The following is a 23,492-nucleotide window of genomic DNA, read 5'->3' on the forward strand; positions in this document are numbered from 1 at the left end:
TCTCTCTTCTTTTTTTTTTTTTTTAACGTATATTTCTCATTACTTAATGCAATTTATAATGAAATCTGATTTCCAAAAGCTGACATAAAGGATTAATTTCTTGAAAGGCAAGGAATGTTGAGATCTCAACCTGCTGCTGAGAGCTGTCATTCCTATGTTCGTTGATGTCACTGTTGGTTACTTAGATTATGCAGTAAATATAGAAATACCATAAAATTAAATCACAGGACAGTGTATTGATCTACATTCTCTACTGAAGAGACAAAGGGCTTGGTTATATGTCTGTGTATTGTTTCATGAATAGCTAGAGATCTATTTGGAGTTTGAGTTCAAAGAGAAAGTTGTGTTGTCTGTGTTACTCCATGTAATACTTTGTGCAGTCTGTTTGCCATGGTCCTTTGACCTCATCCCTTTTGCCCTTACTGTCAAAAAGCATCTTCCTGTTATTTTGCCAAACTTTCCTCCTCGTTGTCCCTGGCTAGGGTGGATATATGTTTTTTTCTTTCAGGATTTGGTAGCTTATCAAGAAAACTGCAAGAAAGATGTGTCCCTGATTGAGAGAAATAGTCAGAGTATCCTTCAGTGTGTGGCTTCGACTGAAGTGTTACAGCATTTCCATCAGTCAACATTTCAGAAGAAAGCTACACAAGTTCAGATTACTTTTCAGGTAAAAATGCCATACTTTGGTGCATGTTTCTGAAAATTTGTTCATATGCAGCTGATCCATCCTACTGTAGCTACATTTCATCACTCTGTAGCTACTCTCCTGGATAACTCTCCTCTCTGGTGTCAAGTTATTAATTAAAGATTTGTCTTTATTAGGTAATAAGTGGTCAGGGGACTGACAGTCTTGTTCTCCATGCACTTATTCAGAGGTGAGCCTGCCACAGAGGAACCTGGTATTTAAGAGAACTTTCACATGCCCCAGGCTCCTTCGGATTGAGGAACCTGAAATCCTATTGTTAGGGCTGCACTGTTTTTGGTTTCTCCTGACTTCATTATCTTGGCTAATTATTTGCTTCTATATTCCCATACATCCCCTTTCACACAAAGCATGGAAGACGGAAACTTTTGCACATGCTACTATTGCTGGGCTTTATGTTTCCTCAGAAAATGCAGTGGATTGTGAATATAGAAGGCTGCAAATATGTTTCATTGTTTAATGCAGAGATGTGGCATTTGGATTATATTCCCCATTACCTGTTGTAATTATCAGTTATTACTGCTATTTTTGGGGCTGTTCAGCCCCAGTCTAGCCCCACTCTAAAATGAAATTAGCCATTACACGTGGTGCAGAGCCAGAGATGAACTCAGTGATCTTTGTGTCAGTTCAAACAATATTCAGTGATTCTGTGACTGTCTTAGAGTCTGATTTCCACATAATGGGTTCTATTACATTTATTTTCAGGCGATTATTGTTCAGTATAAAGCTATCCAAGCTGAATTCTAAACTACAGAAAATCACCTATCAGTAAATAGCTCTCTCTGAGAAGTGAATTTTGAAATTTCTATTGTATTTTGTGGAGTGTACCTAAAGATAAATTGTGGTTGATTTATAATGTAGAAACAATTGTTTTAAGTTTAGCTTATTGTAGCAAAAGCAGATGCACTTGTAGCTTGGTGAATTTACCATGTTCAACAATAATTACTCTGTTTCTATAAAGTTGCATGGTGGTTTACCTCTTCATGTGTTAGAAAAAAACCCTAAAAAATAGAGTATAATCATACAAAGTGTGACATACCTAGAGGTAAAATACTGGAAACTGGCAGGTTTTTGTGTAAATAATACATCTCCATACAATTCTATTGTTATGAAGATATTTTCATCAGAAAAATTTAAAAATATTTATCAAGATGTTTAAGTTGAGAGCTACAGATTTGATTAGCTGGCTGGGTAAATTCACTAGAATTCCTTACGCTGAGGTTTGTAATCAGTGAGGATGGTGAAGGGGATGTACAGTGAGCAGTGCTGCAACTACCTTGCAGCAGTTAAAGTGCTGAACTGGTCATTTCTCCTGGTAAATTTTCTTACTTGCTCATGAAATTGTAACCACTGAATATTGCAGTGCACGGGGACGGACTAAAAAGCAGACTAATGGAAGAGCTGTGACTAAGGTTGCAAAATGAGGATTTCAGCAGCTAAACCATAAAATTTGCTGTCTTCTAAGCAGCTTTGTGCCTGGTTACATATACTAGTGTGATAATCATACAAACCTCCTCCAGGTCAGAAGATCTGTAACATGGAACTGATTGGATCCACAGGTCAAACCACCTTTACTTTGAGTTGTGTTAGGGGAGGTAGTTTGATGCCAGAAAAATGAAATGGCAAGCTTCTGATCATACCAAATGCTTTACATTTGAAAGCAGGCTTTAGGAAAGAAACTCACTAATCAAATGGCAGAGGCATTCTGAAAATATCAGAGACATCTAATCTGCTAATTTTTATTTGAATTATGACATTAGCACAAGCCTCAGTATTAAAAATTGGGAAAATGGGAGCATGAGAGGGAGAAGCATGGTGAAAAGCATATATTTAAAAGTGACACAAATTAAATGCATGTTTTGTAAGATCATGGTAAAAGAGAGCAAATAAAACTCACTGTGAAATTGCCAGCTCATTTTCTTTGCTTGTAACTCAGAATATGGTCAGGAAAGCTGGTGAGTGGAGAAAAAACATAGAAGCAAATAGCCGTTTGATGAAGAAATTTGAGGAGTCTAGAGCAGAACTGGAGAAGGTAATACAGATTGCCAATTGTTGCTTAAAAGAAAAAGGAAATCCTGAAGAACTTCTCAGGAAACATAGCGTGAGTAAATTCCCTGACCTTCCTCATGGAAATCTTTGAGTGCATGACATAAAAGCCTACTTAATTCTAAAACTGCTGTGGATTTCTTGCATGTGTAGAAGTGATACAGATCAGGTCAAGCTAATGTTAAGACTGAAAAACAAAAAGGAAAATGTTCAGCTCTCTTATTGATGTAAGATTGGATGTAAGCAATCAGAAAGTGAAAAAAACCCATAGAAATTAGGATGGGGTTTTCAGTAGAACCACAGAGAGTTAGAACACTATATTTTGACAATCTTACACATCTGCTCCTCTTTTTTTAGATAAATATATGTGTCTGTATTATAATCATAACTTATGCATGTAGCTTTGAAATGCATTCTTGTTAAAATACCATCTCAGTGTACTGGCTGAGAATAAATTAATTTGCCAGACTTTGTCTAGAAATAGTTATTTCCTTAACTCAAACATCAGTTCTTCAATGAAACAGAAGTAACATTGAAACTTAGAGAGTGTTAGGGAACTTTGTGCTGGCAGGTTACCAATATCCAATATCAATATCCAGCTGCTTCTCTCACCTTCTCACTTTCTGCCTCCACTTCAGGAATTTTTCAGCCAGTTGGATCAGAGAGTCCTAAATGCCTTTCTGAAAGCATGTGATGAACTTACTGACATCCTCCCAGAACAAGAGCAACACAGCCTGCAGGAAGCTGTGAGGAAACTCCATAGGCAGTGGAAGGTTAGTGAATGACATCTCTGGACATTATAAATCTTAGTTTTGGAAAGTTTCTGTATGACCTATATATTGAAAAAAAATTAAAAGAAAACAAATTAATTTGTATTATTTGGCTTTGCATACAATTGGAAAAAGGGGGAAAAAAAGTATTTTACAATATTAGATACAGCTACACCTACAAATGGCCTCTTGAAAAAACCCTGTTAAGTAAAATCAAGAAATGTGAGAAATTAATTATAAAACCTTATCTTTCCCCACTACATACAGCCATAATGATACCTGTGTTAAGAACATTTCTTAATATTAGTTACTTTCCCAAGCAAAAAAACCCACCCAAATTTGTAAGACATCAGGCTATCAACTTAAATTGTGTCTTCTGCCAAAGACTCCAACAACTAACTTTGCTCACCAGCTGTGGAATTTATTGCCTGCTACACCATGTTGCTGGTCAAAGCTGGAGTGATGGATAAGTGGTCTCACTAGCAGACAGGCAGAAACCTCTGGAAACCATTGTGAATACTATTTTATACAGGAAATATTTGCTATGGCCTGCCAAGAATGAAGATGTCTCTGTAATGTGCCTTATACATGGGCATTTGGTCGCAACTTATGACCTTTTAATAAAACGAAGACATTGGTAACAAAGCAAATGCGGACAAACCCTTATCTGTTCTTGAACATATATGTTTTATTTTCTATATTATTGGGTTTTAGATTATTTATTTGTAGCAAATTTACTGAAGTAGTGTGAGTAGTGTTTTATCTCCGTGCTTCTTTATTGCCCCTGTGGGTGTGTAGGATCTTCAAACAGAAGCCCCATATCATTTGATCCACTTGAAAATTGAAGTACAGAAAAGCAAGTTCCTGGTGACAGTGGAGGAGTGCAAAGCTGAACTAGCTCGACAGAATAAGGTGTTATCAAGAGAAGGCAATGAAAAAATGATCAAGGAACACATGGTATGAGTTACATGCCTCCTTGGGGGCATGTACAGAAATACATTTCAATGTCAATAATAAACAGAAGTTCTGACTAACTCTTAAGCCACCAAACTCTTTGTGTCCAGCTTATGTCAGATCAGTTCTTGAGATCTTTAACGAAAAATTTTATTTTAATTTAGTAGTTTATGAAAAGTATATAGATATGCTTCGTAATTTCTTCCAGTTTGTAATTTTACTGAATTTTCTGCTTTGTCTTCCATCAGTTGTTCTTTGGTGATAAGGGATCTTACCACCTGTGTGAGAAAAGGCTACAACGAATTGAAGAACTGTGCCAAAAACTGCCAGTCTCTGATCCAGTGAGGGGTACATTGGAAAGCAGCCACCGAATCCTGAAGGATCTGAAATCCCAGATAGACAGCACATACATAAAGCTAACAGAGCACTCGGACACCTGGAAGGGCTATAAGAGCAGGTGTCACCTCAGTTCCTACCTGGGTCTTGCAGAGCCTTGTGCATGGTCACTCCTCTATGTGTTGCCATAGATCAGTACCATGGAAAAAATGATACTGTGATCTTAGCTTCAAGTAGAAAACTATACTTTATGTAGTAATTTCACAAAGTATAGTGGGGCTTTGAGTGGATTTTATAATTTTCTGCTTACACTTAAGAGGTTATTGTTTCGGTAGCAATTTTTGTCTAATCTTTTTCTTTTTTTTTTTTTTTCATCCTGTGATGTCTTATTTCAGATTTTCTGAATTGGCAAATTGGATTTCATCAACAGAAAGAGAGCTAAAGAAGATAAAGGAAAATGTTAATGATACTGCCAAATACAAGCAGTGTAAAGCATCTGTGGGGGTGAGCCCTTAGCTTATATTCTAACAAAGCTATGGTCATTGCTACTGGGACTCTGGATAAAATTCTACTCCAAAGTAGTGCAACTGTTTTACTACAGAGATCATAGTAGCTCTATTGATTCCTGGTATTCTTAAAAACATTACCAGGAGAAAGTTGCATGTTATAGCAAAGTGAGGCAGAAGTTCTTACTTTTAATAATTTAGAGAGTGACAGGTCCCTTTCCCTCTATGTTTAGAACATTAAAAATAGAGGGGCAGATAGAATAAATATTTGCCCATCATCTTATTGCATGCAGAGTTAAAAGTGCTGCTCAAAGAAAAGCAAAAATTTCTGGATTGCAGGTTTTTGAATGATGTTACATTTAATTACTTAAATTTAAGGAAATCTATTCCAAAAGTTCTCTTCTACAGTAGTATAACAGGGGAGGAATAAATATTCTACCATTCACTTTGGCACTGGTACCAGAGTGATAGAATAGCTGTAGATTGAGTTGGTTAGTTAAATTAGTTTTAGGCAATAATTTATTGTGTCTCTTGGTGCCCAACTTGACCCTTCTTTCTGGTTTTTTTTTTTAATTTCACATACTGGGAGCACCTACATACTGTAGGTATTTATGTGAAATTCATGAGCAGGTTATGAGTCTAACTATATGGAGAAACATTATTAGGATGGCCTTGATAAAACTGATAGATCTTTAGCTTAATGGGGGCTTCGTCTTCAAAAAGTCTGATTTACTCACATAGTTTCACTGCTGCCAACATCTCTTCAGCACTGCCACAAGGACACAGTTGAACTACTGGGTAAAAAGAGGAGGGGGAAAAAAGCTATTTAAATAGAAAAAGAATTACACAAAACTATATTGCATGAAATTACATATTTGGGAAAGTCAGCAATTCAGATTTAAATTGCAACTAAGAAATATGGTCAATATATGGAAAACATATATGTGGTACTTGCCTTCTATCTATCTATCTGTAAGTAAAAATGTTTGTGAGGGAAAAGTACTCCACTACTAAGTAAAGAACAGTTTAATTAGCAGTGGAGTAAAGTCTGTGGAAGAAGTGCAAAATTCCAGCCATTGACTGGAATAGAATCTGATAGGGTATGCAAATAGAAAAATACTACATTTCTAGTGTTTCAAGATAAAAGTACTCTGTTTACAATGCTATTCTTTGAACTGATGCCGTGAATGTCAGTTATGGATGTATTTTGTATCTTTGAAGCAAATATGTTTTGATATTTTTCTGTAGGAAATTAGGAAGCATATTCACAAGCATGGAGAAAATCACAGCTGGCTGAAATCTAGAGTTGCTGTTTTGACTGCACTTTGTCCTGATTTGGAGGCCAAAGAGACAGAGGATGAGTTTTGTAAACTTTCCAGTGACTTTAAGAGACTTCTAGATTTGCTGGCTGAGGTACAGTACAAGGGACACAAGAACTCTCCATTTCCAGTGTCACACGAAATGACATCAATCATGGCTTCACATGCACAAGTTCCCTGCTGTGTTTTTTTTCAATTAAGCTGCAAGTCTTCAGCAAGGAAAAATTAATTTGTACTCCATTAGTAGCAAAGCACTGAGAGTAGCAGGCAAAAAATATAGACATTATTATAGTGGATCTTTTCCCTTTGCAGAATTGGAAAGTATCTTAATAAATGTTTCTGGAATCAAAATGTCCATATTTTTAGGTTTTTTAAATCAGTTCATACTGAACATTGTCAAAACCATGATGTACATTAGCTAGTGGATACAGAATTGCACTTTAATCTTGGTTCATTTATCTTCTATGCTGAAATAAAGCACTACTTTGAGGTAATTTCTAGTCATTAAGGATGTGTATCACACCCTGAATTTGCAGGAAAAGGCTGCAGTTCTCCGAGGCCTGAATGAAAATGAGATGCTGTAACTGTGGAAATTATGGGAAATTTCTAATTCGTAACAAGCAAAACCTCTAACAACCACTGAACCCTTGAGTTCTGTGGCCTCTCAGGGAACTTACTGCTTCACAGTTCATACAGTTAAAAGAAAAATCAGGTGAAACTTAGAGCATCTTAGAGCATTCTAAGATGGAATAGACCCACTTAAGAAAAAAAAAGAAAAAGACTTCAGGAGACAGAAAGAGCTCAGAGTTCAGACTTCAAATTTCATTGTTAATGTCAGTTCTTGTGGAGGCCTTACAGAGGTTTCAAATGTATAAAATTTCTGTGTATTTATTGAAGCGTCTCTAAACTTCTGTGGTGTGAAAACTGTGTTTGGAAAGTCTGGGCAAGAGATGTAATTTCCAACCAACTGTAAAAAGCTTAAGATACTATATTTGTTTCAGTTTTTTGGGGGACAGATTTTTGGAGCTTAATTACTTTTGCTTTTTGTTTCCTCTGAAAGGCAGAACTAAGGGTAAGTTAATAAGTTAATGATGGTAATATAAGAAAACAAGGGGTCAAATCTATACTTGGTTTGAATCTAAAAGCATAATCTAAGTGGCACTCTATACTATAGTTAAAAGACTACTGATTCTTAAAAGTCTGAATAGTATTTATAGAGCTTGTTAATCAGGTAGATGAGTCTGTTTAAACAAGGACTGATACTGGGTATGGCCAGAGTTCAGCAATAGTTTTGGAGAGTGAAACCTAAATATAATCAGGAAGTGAATGGTTTAAGTAAAAAAAAAAAAAAAAAAAAAAAAAAAAAAAAAAAAAAAAAAAAAAGGAAAAGAACAGGAAAAAGAAAAAGAATAGGATCTAGAATAGTTGAAAATCAGCTACAAGTATTCAGGTGAATCATGCAAATGGAGGAGAACTTTCTGGTATGTTGAATGGATACCTCTATCTTCATAAAATTCTGTGCGCTGAGACTGGATACTGCACCACATACACACTGTGGTCCATAAAACCGGGGTAACTGAGCACTTTAATGTATTTGTGATTCACCAATGCACTGCTCAAGACAGGCCAAATGGCAGCAAAATTTTTTTGTGTGTTGAGTAGTGCAGGTGTTTTGGAATCTGGGTCAGCCTGCAAAGATAAGGAGAGTGCGTGTTTTCTAAGTGATCACCAATAAGTAGCTGTCACAGATGGCTTTTTTTCATATGGCAGTGTAATAGGGAGTATGTTTGAACAAGACAAAGGTCTCCTCAGTCACATTTTAAGTCTAAAGACACTTTTTCAATGTAAATTTAAAGGTGTCAAAAATGCTGGAGATAAAAATTGTTTGAATTTTAAAAAAATACTGTATTTTTGAAAAAGTATTCCAAACATAAATGTACCCTTAAAATATAGATGTGTCTTTCAACGTGAAATACTTAAAGTTATCTGTAATTTTAGATTGAAAATACCTTAGGTGCTGTTGGAGACTGTGTCCAGTACAAAGAAGAAGTTAAAAGTGCAATTGAAGAGTTAATTAACAATTCTAAAGAAGTCCAAGCAGAAGCTGAAAAGATCCTGGATACAGAAAGTTTATTACAAGCTCAGCAATTACTGCTTCATCATCAGGTAGGGCAATTACTCATGTCCATATCCAATTTTTTTCAAAAGAATTCATGTAATTACAAAATTTTTTTATGTCCAGTAACATAAATCTTTATATTTAAACTTGGAAGAATTACAACAGAAGTAGTCCTATATGGCCTAATATTGATTTCTTTTAATGAAAAATGTTTTCAGTATTTTTTAAATGTTAAATGTCAACTTTTATTTCATATGGGGTTTTGGAGCACAAAACACCTGAAAAACAAGCTTCATTTACTTTTAATTTTGGGTAAGTGTATTCTGCAAATATGTAGACTCTATCTTTCTATCTTTTTATAGCTTGAGTTTCAGATTCAATCATGGTAAATTTGGCACAATTCTGGCTTTGGAAATTTCTTTATTTTACCAGTTTGATGTGGCCCTGACTCTAAATGTTGGAGGGAAGGTGTTCCTCTCGCCTTATCTCCTTCTCTGGATAGCTGTTTTTTGTGACAGATGGGCCTCCGTTCTGTGGGAGTAGAACAGGAGGGTTTTTATGCACTGATAATGGATCAAAACATCTACAGGCTACAGTAATAATCAATGGTATGGCTTGCATACAGCAAGAATCACAGCTTTTAAGGCCAAATATGGGAATTTAACTTCATGAGCTGCTCAAAGCTAATGAGAATAGGAGTCATTTACTGCCAATGTTTGAGCATTATTTAAGTGTTTAACATTTATTTCTGTGGAGTCAGACAGCTTACTGTCTGACCAAGCCACTACCAAGTCTTACCTGTGTCTTATCTAAACTCTTTGGGTATGTGTTAAAGTTCATATTCATTCTTTAAATAGTCTACATTCCTTATCCATTTTAGGAGAGGTAGTAGAAATAGTTAACTTCTCCTTGAGTTCTCTTTCTTGGGTGTGGAGTCTGTCAAGGTGGAAACACACTTTGACACAGACCTGAAGGTACCTAGAGCAGAATTGAGCTAGCTGTGAGTTTACCTAGCAAGGCTGGCATGGGTCAGGCACATTAGAAAGATGTATTCTTAGGAATTTCTGGTAGTGCTACAGATCAAAACATGTCCAGGACAGAGTAACACAACTTAGCTAATCCCCTACTGCTCTCTATAAGGCTGATGTATTGCTTTGTTCAGTCTGAGGCTCCAACCTGTGCCTCAAGAGTGCAGAGCAGACCTGGATGCAGTAATGAGGAATACATGCACCTGTGACTCCTGCTGTGGTCGCTCAACTGCTGCAGCTTCTGCTTTCTCAAATATGCTTTGCATAAATGGCCACATTTCTACTCTTTTTCTCACATGCATATGCCACAAAAGGGCGGCATTTGACATTTTGGAAGCCAGGGCATATACTTGATGAGTATGTGAGAGTCTCAAGGATACTTGCTCGTTTATCCCTTTGCCTCTTACTCTCACTGCATGCCCCTGCAAAACCAGAAAGGGACTGCATTGTGCTGGTTTCCCATTAGGGCTAAGAAGTCTAATCATTCCTGTTGGGTGAATCCTTTTAGCAAAGGACAAGGAGACTCCGTGCAAAAAGGCAAGATGTGCAAAAGCAGATCTCCCAAGCCAAGCGGTTGCAGATTGAAGGTGGACTGCCCAGCACAGTACGAGAGGATTTACAAAAATTAGAGGGAACATTGGAGAACATGCAGCAGACTATGGAGAAACGGGAAGAGCAACTGCAGGTGGGTCATTTGCACATGGAAATAAGACCTCATGCTTTCTTCTTCCTCTTCTTTTTTTTTTTTTTTAACTTAGTAATACCCAGCTTTTTTTAATATCAAAACCTCATTTTCTCACCTCTGACTCTTGGTCCTTGGGGTTTTCATGATCAGTACTTCTATGAAAACTTCTCGAAGCTACTGTATACCTCTTAAATAATAAAGAAATAGCATTCTGTCTGGAAGTGTTTAAACATCCCAACTATTCAGTCATAACAGTTAACAGTTTTAAATAATTTATCCATGAATTAATTTTTAGATGTCTCTTTTCTGGTTACTAAAGATGACATTGCTCTTTAGTTGAGTTTCCTTAGGCTGGATATTAGGTTAGTAACACCTGATGGGCAAATATAATCCTCACAACTACTGTGTGTGAAATATATGCTGTGATCCTAAATTTAAAGGCGGAAGGAGAAAGTCACAGGGAAATCAAATGGATTGTTTCAGCTTGTATAAATAATCACTGACTGAACAGGGATTAGAATTTATAGCTTCTTGCACCCGTATGTGGTTTGCCACATTAAGCAGAATGTTAATCTAAATGGCTGCTATTCCATCCAAACATTTAAAGTCAGCGAAACTATCTCCCATGAGAAAACACAAGATGAGAAACACGATCAATAAACCTCAAATAACTTCTTAATGTAAGCATTTATTATTGAAACCCATTTTTTCTCTAAGAATTCCCATATATAAAGTCTTAATCTGGGCTTCAGAATCAAGAAAATAATTGTTTAAGCTGTCATAGTTCTTATGACTGGTAATTTAATGCTGTATGTTAATCAAAATTCTACATTATCAGAAGAGACCAGATAGGTCCTTATGTGTGATTTTCCTATGAGTAGGGATTTTCTTCTACCATTTTACTGTAATTTATTTCATTAAAGAATTTGAAAATCCTTTTGATATTTTTGACTACTTGTCACCATAAGTCTCTGCATGTATTACTTCAGACTTCTTACAGGACATTCAAATATAAGATTTAAATATTGCTGGCAACTTAGAGAACAGTTCTTTTTTAGCACAGCATAGTATGAATCAATGAAAATTCAAGGAAAAAAGTTTTATTTGGTTTAGAAGAGTTTCATCTACTCACTGTTGAGTAGATGGCTTCTCAGGAAAAATTATTTTAATTTATGTCAAGATTTTCTCGTTTTTCCTTTTTCAGTAATGTACAATGGAAATCTTGTTTTCTCCCCTTCGATCTCTTTGTGTTCCTTTTTCATTTTGTTTGTCTGGTTTTTAGGTCACAATAAATAAATGGGAGCAGTTTGAAAGAGACAAAGAAACAGTAGTAAAATATCTCAATCAAGCAAGCTCTGTACTTGAACGTATCTTAAACTTCAGCAGTTTAGAGAGCCTCTCCTCAGAACTGGATCAGACCAAGGTACTGACTGTGTGAAATGCAGGAACTGAGGTATCTTTCTGCCTTGCCTGTCGACATGTGCTGGGTGTATTGCCTTCAATCTTTGCATGGTTTCCTGTTAATGCTGGTGTAAATTGCATATACAGATGAGAGACTGCATAAACTGTTCAGAGGTAAAAAGTCATTTTATTAAAAAAAAGTGAATGATTTCTCTAAGTCTGCATCTGAAGCATACGCATGAAAGTTAATAATATTTTGAGGACTTCCCATTTTATGCTCAATAATCATCTATGCTGGTAATCCAGTGTTGAGCACTTGCATATCAACATTAATAGGGTGCACTTTGGCAAGATTGTGTGGAATGTCACAAACAGCACTCTTAGCCCTGAGAAGAAAAAGGAGAGACTTCTACCCCATGGACATAAGCCATAACATGCCATTTGCCCTTAGTAACACAGAATTATCCCAGCCCATTTTATTTACTACTATGGAAGTAATTATAGTGCTTGTTTTTCCTAAGTGCCACGGTTTACACACTGCTGTTAACCCTTGGTGAAGCCAATAATAAATTATACCTACCTTGATTATACTCAGCACCCATTGTTCTGGTGTGGGGGTTTAATGTTTCTGACAGAAAATAGGTGCTAATCAAAGTGAAAATACAAAATATGAGATACCGCAAAATCCACTTTGTAAATGGTAAGATTTAAAAATTAAGTAAAGATGCATATAATTTCTGCAATGCAAAAATAAATTTCTTGAAGAGGTATAGAAGAAACTTTGATTTTTTGACTTAAAAACTTTTGCACATAAAGCTTCCCTTGATAAATTTAATTCAATCTAGTTTGCTCAAATGAACTTTTCTTAAATGCAATACAAAATTTACTGTCTTTAGAGATTGTGTTTATGTATTTACACATTCAAATTACATGTAGGACACAGGTAATTTTTTCCAATCACAAACATTGAGGAAAAATACTTTCTGTGTAACTATATGAAACTCTTTATAGCTGTATTAATACATCTTGCATCCTTACAGGAACTTTCTAAACAAACTGAAGCAATGGCAGTCCAGGCTGAGAATTTGGTGAAGAATTCCTCTGAGATACAGCTTGGTTCAAAGAACAAACAGTCCCTTCAGCGTCAGGCAAAATCAATCCAAGAACAAGTGAAAAAAGTGGAAGTTACTCTTGAAGAAGAGTATGTTCTTAACAAGTCCTAATATTTATTCTTCACTATAAGATTGTATCAAATTTCTAGCATACCTTGTCAGCATTTTGTGTTGTCTCATCAGTTCTGTCATTTACTGCTTGCTCTGGCATAGTAACCAAGTTATGGTACGAAATACGTCAAAAGAGTGTGTGCAAACAAAATATTTTCTTTTAATACTTTGTAGTATTTCTTTTAATACTATGTAGTTCATAAAAGTTAGTTATATTTAACCTGTCACTTATCTTTAAGCCCTGGTCTTGTGAAGAAGGGATAATCGAGCTCATTCTTGAGGTACTGGACTCTTTTGGAAAGAAAAATCTCAGTTGGAGTATTAGAACAGCACATTTACCACATTTGCCTCAGTTTTCAGTATTCCACTTTCTCTATAGGAGTGTCAAGAAGTGCCTTCATCTTAGGTGAATGCCCAGATTGTATTTCATGGGCAATATCAAAAGCTGCTTCTGCTGAAAAAAAAAAAAGGCATCATTTTCCAGATTTTCTTTAAAATGAAAGGTTCAAACTCCAAGGAAAGCTTGATAAATATTTTTAGCTTTTTGTATTTCTAAAAATTTCATCCCTTCTCTCAAATGAGTAATTCAGTTATTGAACTTGTTACTCAAATTCAGAATATTGCTATTCTCGCAATATCCCTATATACATACATTTGTATGTATGTATGAAATCAGTATTTTTGCATACACTAGATCTGATACACAAGTCATAGAGAATATGACCAAAGGGCAATACCCAAATAATTGGGGTTTTTTTCCCCTGTAATGACCACCGTCATGCTAATCTGATTTTAATTTAGTGCCATTTTCTTCCTGATATGAAAGAACAGCTATAAACCAGAATAACTAGCCTGCGCAGCAAACGGTGATCTGACCTTTTATATAATGCTTTCTCCAATATAAAGTGTTAGAGTGATTTGCAGTCAAATTCTACCATCTCTTACACATCGTTTTCTCCAGTATTAGAGAGAAAACTAGTGTGATTTTTCAGTCCAAGAAATTTACCCATACAACAATGAATATTCACTTTTTAAATAAAGTCATCTATTTTTAAATGGAAGTCATCATTGATATAGCCTTTCAATGTAGGTATGAAATAGTTTTAGTTGAATGTATGGATTATACAGAATGTCTATGGTAGTGTGACACATAATAAAAAGCTAAATACCTTCTGTAAAAGATGCAAATATATACAACTCTATAGTATATCTACAGAACTCACAGTAAGTGTGTAAGGGTTATATTTTAACTTGCATCATCAATAAAAATCTTGGCTGAGTAATTGAAAGTGAAGGTATTCCAAACTCATAAGGTGCATAAGTATCCTGATGAACAGGAAAAGGAAAGTTTGAGCAGCTCTCCACAGTCAGCTACTGTAAGAACTTAGCCCATCTGTTTTCCAAGGAGATCGTGCAGAGCTGTGCAGTTTGTTTGGGATTATATTCTTTACAATCTGTGGCTTTCTTAAACTACAACGAAGGCATACAACAGCAGTCGTGCCACTGATTTGGTCCTTTGGTTCTGATTTCCAGCTGGATTTTCAAGGGCTGGACTTGAGTGAAATATTTTTGCACATTGTTTTCCTAAAAATAACTTGAATTTGCATGCACTCTTATCAGTAAATGGCTGTTGACATTCCTATTTTTTTTTAATTTTTAAAATAAATGAGAAAAAATAAAAAGGCCAATTTTTACATTTTTAGGCTACATCTTTTCTTAAAGCTTCCTCTAGCTTTAATGAGGGGGGAAAAAGGTTTAAAACTTTTTACCATGGAATGGTTTTTAGGCTATATTTAGAAGGAAAATGTATTTTGAAATTTTGTAATATTCAAACTTTTATGACGAAACTTTAATATTTTCAGTGAAATAGAAAATGTGTGTTTTGCAAGCTGTGTGCAGGGCCTACATTAGCACTGGTTTCAATTACTTGAAAGGAGCAGAAACTTGGAAGTTACTGGAAGTTAATGCTGTTAGGCCCTGTATAATGGCCTTAGACTTCTTACTTGTGACAAAAAAAAAGGTGCTTTGTTTGCAGTCCTTGACATAGAAGAATCAGTCATAATCTGTCTCTGTTTAACATACCTATAATGTATGTTTCAAAGAATATAAAACTATTAACTCTGAGGGAGTTGAGTCACATTTGTTGTTGATTTTTCGGCTTGATATGAAATCATTGCCACAGCAAACACAAACTTCCTGTAAAATGGTGAGATTGCTGTTACAAGAAAGCAAGATCAATAAAGCAGTCAAGCATTGGTGACTATGTGTATGTCCACATTTCACTGGTTTTAATCATTCTGGCCTAGGGACTAAATTATGAGCACCTATGCACTCAGTTATCTAAATATTTTGATTTCTGATATAATCATAATTTCATATTATTTCATATAAATTTCATCCTGTTGATGTTCCTTTTCCTTTCTCTTCGTGCTATGATGAGATTCTTGTGCAGCTGATGAATGAAGCTGTACTTTCTTTTACCTCTCAGTGTCCCCACTATGGCTAATGCAATTATTTGACTTCTGGTGCATGGCCTAAGAGAGAACCATGCAATTTAATGCACAACTTGGTCCTCTAAAATGAGGGCTTTTTAAAATGACCCTTTTTTAGACTGAATAAGTTCCATTTTTTATTTTAGCAAGAATATGAGCAGCTTCATTATATTAAACTGTTTATTCTCTCTAATTGATTTGGTTAATTTTAGTATTAAAAGCATGGAAATGGTGAAAAACAAGTGGGATCATTTTGGCAATAATTTTGAAGCTCTGTCCATCTGGATAGCTGAACAAGAAAAAGAACTGGAAACTTTGGAAACATCATCATCTCCTTTGGACATACAGATCAGCCAAATCAAGGTGATTAGTTCTTGTTATGTTGAGTGTTAAAAGCCCATTTATCTGTTACTTTGCTAGAGGCCAAATGGGAGAAGAGACATTTTACATGTTTAAAACTACCACAATGAAATAATGGTACATTTTATACATTAATATACCAAGCAGTAAGGTCTTACATAAACTAAAGAAAAATTCTTACAGGCTGCCTTCTCTTTTAGTGTTTAGTTTACATATGTGAAATCTTTGTGTGTATGGTTAAAAACATAATTTATACCTGTCTTATTTTTCAAGTAATCTCCACTGGTGTACAAAATAGCTACATAAATACAAGTTTGGGTTTTTTAAGAAACATACGTCAGCTAGTGGCTATAGAACTTGATTTTAATCTTGCAAGCTAAAGTTATAACTTGATTTATGTATCTTTTATGCTGAATTAATAAAGAAACTGTTGCTCTTGGTAGCTTGAAAACTTACATAACATTTACTGTTACTGTATTTGCACTGTCTTAAGTTCTGTGTATATTCCTGTAGATGCACAGTGGTTTAGTTTCGAATTGCTGACTGAGGTGCATAGTGTCTCCAAGCATTGCATTTCAAGGGCTGACTTTGTATCCTTCCACAAATGATAGTGTACCTTCTCTGGAATGGCATGTTTCTAAGGGTGCAGAGTTTTTCGGTATGCAGTGCACATTGCCATTTTCTTTTTTCTGGGACCTACTTGTTCTTCAGAAGGTGCACAGGTGTGCAGCTGCTTGCAGACCAGCTTGACACTGTTTCCAAAGGATCCCATAAAGGCACTTGTTTCATGTGACAGAAACAGTTTATAAACAGATTTTCCTGTTCGTAATTTGTTCACAACTTTACAAAGACAAAATAAATAAATCTCTTGACTTCATCACTGAAGAACAAAACAATGCTTGAATTCTTGCTTCATCACCACAGCAATTCAAAAACAGTTTCCTTATGAAATAATATGTATGCACTTATTCCACTGGCATATATTATCATGTTGTCTTGCTTTTAAATAATTAGTGGACAGGATTTCAATGTTTAAGACAGAAAATGAGTGCATCAAGTGATGCTAAGATTGCATTATAGCGTGTCAGTTCTTGTCTGTCTAAATGGAGCCTTCTTAAGCCCTAATAGCCTATTCCAACCAAGTTCCCAGAAAAGTTGTTCCTTACTATAGAAGCAGATAAGCAATGATTTTTACACTGCATTGAAAGTTTCTGAAAACTCCATCATAATTCTTACACATTTAAACACCATGGTCAGCAGATGATGTTTGTGAACACCTGAGTGAACAGACATAAAACAGAGAATCCTCCACATGAGGCATAGGGTACATCATTGTGAACTAATGAGCTTTATGAGCTGTGATGTGTGAAATGAATCATCTCACCTGCAGTGCATGGACATAGCTAGAGGTCTACTTCAGCAGCATTGCTTTGAGCCTGATTTTGAAGAATTTTTTATGTTTTGTCTTAAGTTTCCCGATGAGTGTGTCACAACACTGATCAGCATACTTAGTTCATAATTTCTAGGACACCACTTTAGTAAGGAATATTTCAACATAGGGCAAATGACTAAAAAACAGTGTGCTCCTTGATACCGTTGGCTGACCAGATTAAAAGCCTGGGGTCAGCTGAATGTAATTATCCTACATGGTACTGGTAATTTTCTACTTTTGGTGACGTTGATTGCAAAGCCCCAGTGACTTCAGCAGAGCCAGATTTTCACCTACACATTTCCCTGAAATTCCTGGTGGAACAAAATGACAGTTATCACAAGTAGTTACCATTGGTGGCAGACTCTGTGAGAGTTTGAAAGCCTCAATTATCCACCTTCTTTTATGTAACTGAGTGAATTTAACAGAATAGCGTAGGAGTGAGAAAGCACTGCCTCATTTGTATCTGCTGCATTGTTAGATAATTTCAGCTTCAGGGCTGCAAATCCAGTATTTTTCCTCAGCAACATGTTCTCATGCAAAAAAAAAGATATTTTATAATCCAAATTAATTCAGAATATATTGCATAAAGAGAAACTATAAATTCTTATAGCACCACTTTTTTTTCTGACAGTCACCCTGCTAATTTTTGACTGAATGTTGCAGTAAGCCAGTCCTGAGCTTTATAATGGCAAGAAAGAGACCATATTTTTTATCACAACTATAGCAGATGTTGGGCACAACCTATGCTTTGAGAGTGCTTTTGCAAGAAAGTTTTTGGTTGCTTTCTTATACATACACATCTTAACATTTTTATATATGAGAATGCTATTGCCTATTTCAGTTTTAAAGATCTCACTTGGATCTTTCAAATCTCTCCCAGTGGGTGTTTTCCATTGCTTTTGAAAACTCCATGGACATGATACATCAGCAGTAATTTAAATTTAAAAAAAACCTATTGTGAAAAAAAGCTTATTTCCAAGTTCATTGGTGCCAACTGAATAAATAGTCACTGAACACGAAACACTAAGTTTCTTTCTTGGATGATGTAGCTGCCAGGTTTTCCTCTAATTTGTAATAAGACAAGTGCAAAATAATAGGAGACAATTGCTGTCATGGAGCTGCTGAAATGTAAAGCCAGTGCAAGTTTGTCTTCATGCATTTGGTAACTGAGGTACAAGACAGATGAAAAGTGCCAAAAACCATTATCACCCTTGTTTCATGGTTTCCTATTTATACTGTAATGTGGTTCTTTATTTAATCTTCTGCCTAAGGGCACACTCACCCTGCCTTACGGTCTAGTTAAATTTATCCTTTATTGTACTGTAGTATTTTAAATTAGAAAATGGAATCCATTTCTACTGTTTTTCAAATCGTGGCATGTTTTATTTTCTAAGTCCTTGAAACCCTATTAAACATTAGTAACCAACTGTTAGGGTTCAGCTCCTTAACAACACTTTTTTCAGTTACACAGTCATGTTTTTTCATCTTCTGTTTATTTTGAATCTTAAAGAGCATTGTGTACAACTTTCCTGTGAAATAAGAGATGCTAATAAAATATGAACCATCATGTCTGCTTATGAAAATATGCACCTCAGCCAATTCTAATTGCTCTTCGTGCGCACTGGTTCTAGAGCAGTCTGTATTTTAAACCTTTGCCAGTGTTAGTTTCAAGAAGAAAAAGGGTATTCACAGATCATATTAAAGACTTTAGTACTAGTTATTTCAAGTGGTCAATGAACTCTCCTCTTAGTAATTTTTTGGTGAAGGATTTTTGTAGCTGAGGTAAAAACATTTGGAAAATACTGTTCTAATAGTTAAAAACTTATTGTGAATCTTTTTACTATCACTTTACATTTTAGGTTATTAATAAAGAGATAGATGGTAAAATAACTGGAATCTCAAATCTAGAAGATGAAGCCAAGTCTTTTTCCCAGTTTGTTACCTCTGGAGAACGTGCACATATGAAAGCCAAACTGACTCAGGTCAAAAGGTATTGGGAAGAGCTAAGAGATCATGCACAGAGACTGGAAGGAACAATCACAGGGAATGCATCAGCACAGCAGAAATACGAAGAAAGTCTTAAACAGGTAGACTATGCAAAATCTAATGGATTGTTTGCAGCAATTTATAGAATTACTCTATATTTTTCCAAAATCTAATATAAAATTCATATCATAATAGGATGGGCTGAAATAAATAAGGAGATTTGTAAGGTAATTGCAGGACCTAGATACATAAATCTGTGCTTTCAATTGCCTAAAAGGCAGCTTCAGAAAGACAGTAAATATACACACTCAAAAAACTATGTTGTCTTCTGGAAAACCTAAGTGATTCTCCTGGATATTGTACTTTTGAGCCACATCCATTCTTGTGACAAACACTTTAACTTCAATCTTTGATTCATAGAAGGTTGTAAGTAAAATAATTTAAATATTATTATTGCCCCAGCCAGGGGGAACTGAGCACTGTTAGCATCTTTTAACTTCAAAAGGCACTCAGCACTACAAAGGCTTAGGATATAAAATTCTCTTAGCAGCAAACATTTGAAAGATGTTATTTAAAGAATCATTTATGTAATTCCTGCTGGTTTTAGCTTCTGGTTTGCCTTTTTTTTCATAGGTGCAGCAGTCAGTGTCTGAATTTGAAGCTAAGCTAGCTGAGCCTCTCACATCGTGCTCTTCGGGAGCAGCAACATACGCAGCCCTTCAGGATTGCATGGTGAGCATGTGGCCAGTTATTCCTAGCACTGAGTCCAGGGACACAGTACCACACTGACCTCCTTACACAAATGCCAGTAACCCCCAGAGCAGGGGCTGCCTGATGCCACACAACTCAGGACAAGAAGGAGGCAAGGTGTGGGTGGGCAGCCCCAGAGAAGGCCTAAGTACTTCTTCAACTATTTCTTGTCACCATTTCAGACAGGCTTGGAAAGTTTCTTCCCCAGTCTAGGGGGGAAGAAAGCCTAAAAGTACCACTTAACCTCCTTCAGGTTATTGGGTTTAAATTTATGCATCTAAAACATTATGAAAAACAGAAGATAAGGAACAAGTCTGCTAGATATTTTTCCTCTAAGGTTTTCATGAAAACCATATGATTAAAGAAAATATATGCTTGGAAGTAGTTTTTCTTGAGCAATGAAAAGACTGGACAGAGTTTCAACTTAGAAACTTTTACCTGTGATGCTAGAAGTCCATGGGTATTTGGATATGTGGTTCAGTCCCCTCAGTCCCCTACAAAAGGAAAAAAAAATACTGGATTGGTATTCAAACTACAAATAATCCCATCTCAGGGAGTTTGGAGTAGTATTTCTGTTTGTAAGTTCTGGTATGTTTTTTCAACAATAATCATAGCCTTTCTTTCTAAGAAAATACTACAAAAAATTTTAGTCATATTGTTCTTGCAGTAAAATGCATATAATGTCTTCTGAACTTAGAGGAAACTGCTTGCAAAGGCTTTTTTCAAGGGGGACCTGACCTGTCTGCTTCAAAAAAAGCTTGCTACTTAGTTGAGGAAAAATGTTTTGCATATGGGGAATTTATTCGGACAGCACTTGTAATCACCATTTTTATTGGCTTTTAAACATTATATAACAGCTAAGTATGCTATTAAAAGGTCTTGTTCTCTTTGGGGATCATGGTGATTAAATATCTTGATCTGAAATTATCAGCAGCTTGTTCCTGTATAATTTGTATTTCCTCCTATATATGATTTCTTGTAATTACAGCCATTACTATTGTTGTTACTATTGCACACCTGTGAGTTGGAACTTTCGTGATCTTAAATCTGTTTCATTTTGTGCTTTTCTAACTCACTGCACTACATTTCAATCATTTTCATATGGACAAGTTTCCCAGCTTTCTAGAAACAGCAACACTGGAAAATGTAATTAACATTTCCCTACTCCCGTGTCATGACATTGGCTGCAAGTTTGGTAGTCCTTACCTGTTGTAGTGAGGTTTTGAGTTTACTCTATATATTTATATATAATAGCAACTCTTAGACAGACCTTAGGGAATCTCGAGCTTTTTCCTGAATTTGGAGCTTTGCCCTGCATTCATGATGCAGTGTTGCATGCCCATTCAGAAGATCTGACTCCTTTGTTGCGGAGTTTTTTCTTTAGCACTGTTCCTAGGAAAGTCTTTTGCCACTACAGGCTAATTCATTGATATGCTTGGAACACGTGTACCTAGGGTGGACCTGAGCAATATCTAAGCTATGAAGTGACTTCATGATCTGATGGATGTAGCATTGCTTCAAACTTATGAGTAGAACTACAGAATTTTTCCCACCATTGTTACCATGACTCTATTGTTCATGCATGTGACTTCTGTTTCTTTTACGTGTTCACTAGGACCTTTGTCATACTGTGGAAAAACTGAGCAATGCTCTGGCCTCTCTCTCAGCCAGTGTCCGAAAGGTGGGCAACAAAGAAAAAGCTGCTCAGGAGGTCACAGCATTACAGCAGAAATATGAAAAAGTGCTGGAAAGTGCTAAGGAGAAACAGAGCTTATTAGAGACTCTTCTGGCTCAGTGGCAGAAGTGAGTAAACTCTCCCAGCTGTTGTGATGGACATAGAGACCTTCCTGTGCTCCGTGTGTGAGACTGAGAGGATGACTTGGTAACTCTAGGTTGTGATTTTGTTAGGCAGGAGAAGGAGCTGTCTGCCTTCCTGGCCTGGTTGGAGGGGTGTGAAGCTACAGCCAGGCCTTCAGAGCAGTATGTTTCTGCTGATAGAGTTAAGCTGGAAGGTGAACTGCAGGCACTGCAGGTATGTTTCAACTGAAATATTGTCCCCCTACATTTCCTGGCATATTTCTGTGTCTTTTAAAGGAAGGGATTGCTTAGCTATAGTCTGACAAGTCAATTGATTCTGGACTTTGGAAATCTCCTAGGAAGTATTACATTATCACTTGCTATTTCTCAATTACTTTACTCTTCCTTTTAATTATAATACACCAGCTCAAGGAAAAAGAAAAAGGTGCCTTGGCATATCCTATTATCTGCCAAGGAAGGACATGGGTCTGTTTGTTAGAAGATCCTTTCTCTAGAGAAATTCCTTTATTCAGCAATATTTCTTTTCTTTGTTTTGCATGTGAGGAAAGGTTCTCAGATGAAAAAATGCTCGAAAATTTTGAAATCACAATGAAAGTCTGCTTTCTGATTTTTTTTTTTCAAATACCAGACTTTCATCCTATTCTAAATTATGCCTTCCCTTGGAACTTTTGCCATTTGTTTTTAGATGAATATGAAGCAGTTGGCCAAATGTAACATCTTTTATATTTGCCTTGAAGCCAAGTTGTCCAAGTTGTCAGTTTTAAATATTACTGAAGAAAAGGAAAATTATTTGGGGGATTGGGGGTTTTTGTTGTTGTTGATTGTTTTTTGTTTGGAGATTAGGTTTTTTTGTTGGTTGGTTGTTATTGGGGGGTTTTGTTTGGGTTTTTTTTTGTTTTGGTTTTGCTTTGTTTGGGCCAGTTTGCAACGTTTCCTCACAATTCTCTTGCTGCACACAAAATGTGTTGCAAAATGTGGTCTTCATTTTAGCCACTGCCATCATACAATAGAGCTGTATGGAAAGGTCACACTTTGTCCGAAAGGAGGAAAAAAAACCCAACTTTGATGAATCCCTTCTGAACTTCTATTGCAGATTTAGCTGTCTGAGAGGTGTTGAGTACCTGCTTGTCCTAATAGGCCTCCAAGGATTTGACTGCTCACTCACTTGTCTTGAAGTGCCGTACTGGAAATCCGTAGCTGGTTTTTTTATTAGTTTTTGTTATTTTGCATAATATGGTGCAATGCTTAATCTATTTTACATTCTTTTGTTATCCCAGGATTTGCGAGCTGATATTGAGTCCCATGCTTCAGTCTATCAGAGCCTTTCACAGTTAAATGAGTCACTATTTCCAACAGCTTCAAAGCAGTGTGTGAAAACAATAAAAGAAAAATTTGAAGAGCTGGATGAGAGGTGGAAAGCTTTACCACAAATTGTTGATCAAAGGTTTGTGCTTCGGAGTGTTTTTTACATGTTAAAGTAACCGATATCCAGATAAGGAAGCCCAATCCCAAAACATATTTTTTACAGTATTACCATTAGGAAAACAAAGGTTTAAAATCAGTA

At 35.9% G+C, this 23,492-nt stretch overlaps 1 protein-coding gene across 1 annotated transcript in view; it reads left to right on the top strand.

The window, feature by feature from the left end:
• The window catches only part of SYNE1 (spectrin repeat containing nuclear envelope protein 1), a 294,429-nt gene that overhangs the window by 97,635 nt on the left and 173,302 nt on the right, over positions 1 to 23,492 (top strand). Inside the window, exons 21-37 of the mRNA XM_082303445.1 lie at positions 509 to 667; positions 2,640 to 2,804; positions 3,388 to 3,522; positions 4,318 to 4,476; positions 4,722 to 4,930; positions 5,205 to 5,313; positions 6,564 to 6,728; positions 8,633 to 8,800; positions 10,290 to 10,466; positions 11,749 to 11,889; positions 12,908 to 13,068; positions 15,795 to 15,945; positions 19,234 to 19,461; positions 19,994 to 20,092; positions 21,726 to 21,913; positions 22,019 to 22,142; positions 23,206 to 23,372. Coding sequence (XP_082159571.1) covers positions 509 to 667; positions 2,640 to 2,804; positions 3,388 to 3,522; positions 4,318 to 4,476; positions 4,722 to 4,930; positions 5,205 to 5,313; positions 6,564 to 6,728; positions 8,633 to 8,800; positions 10,290 to 10,466; positions 11,749 to 11,889; positions 12,908 to 13,068; positions 15,795 to 15,945; positions 19,234 to 19,461; positions 19,994 to 20,092; positions 21,726 to 21,913; positions 22,019 to 22,142; positions 23,206 to 23,372 — 2,705 coding nt within the window. The remainder of the gene's footprint in view (positions 1 to 508; positions 668 to 2,639; positions 2,805 to 3,387; positions 3,523 to 4,317; positions 4,477 to 4,721; positions 4,931 to 5,204; positions 5,314 to 6,563; positions 6,729 to 8,632; positions 8,801 to 10,289; positions 10,467 to 11,748; positions 11,890 to 12,907; positions 13,069 to 15,794; positions 15,946 to 19,233; positions 19,462 to 19,993; positions 20,093 to 21,725; positions 21,914 to 22,018; positions 22,143 to 23,205; positions 23,373 to 23,492) is intronic.

Source organism: Coloeus monedula (assembly GCF_965178545.1).
Source record: "Coloeus monedula genome assembly, chromosome: 2".
Lineage (NCBI taxonomy): Eukaryota > Metazoa > Chordata > Aves > Passeriformes > Corvidae > Coloeus > Coloeus monedula.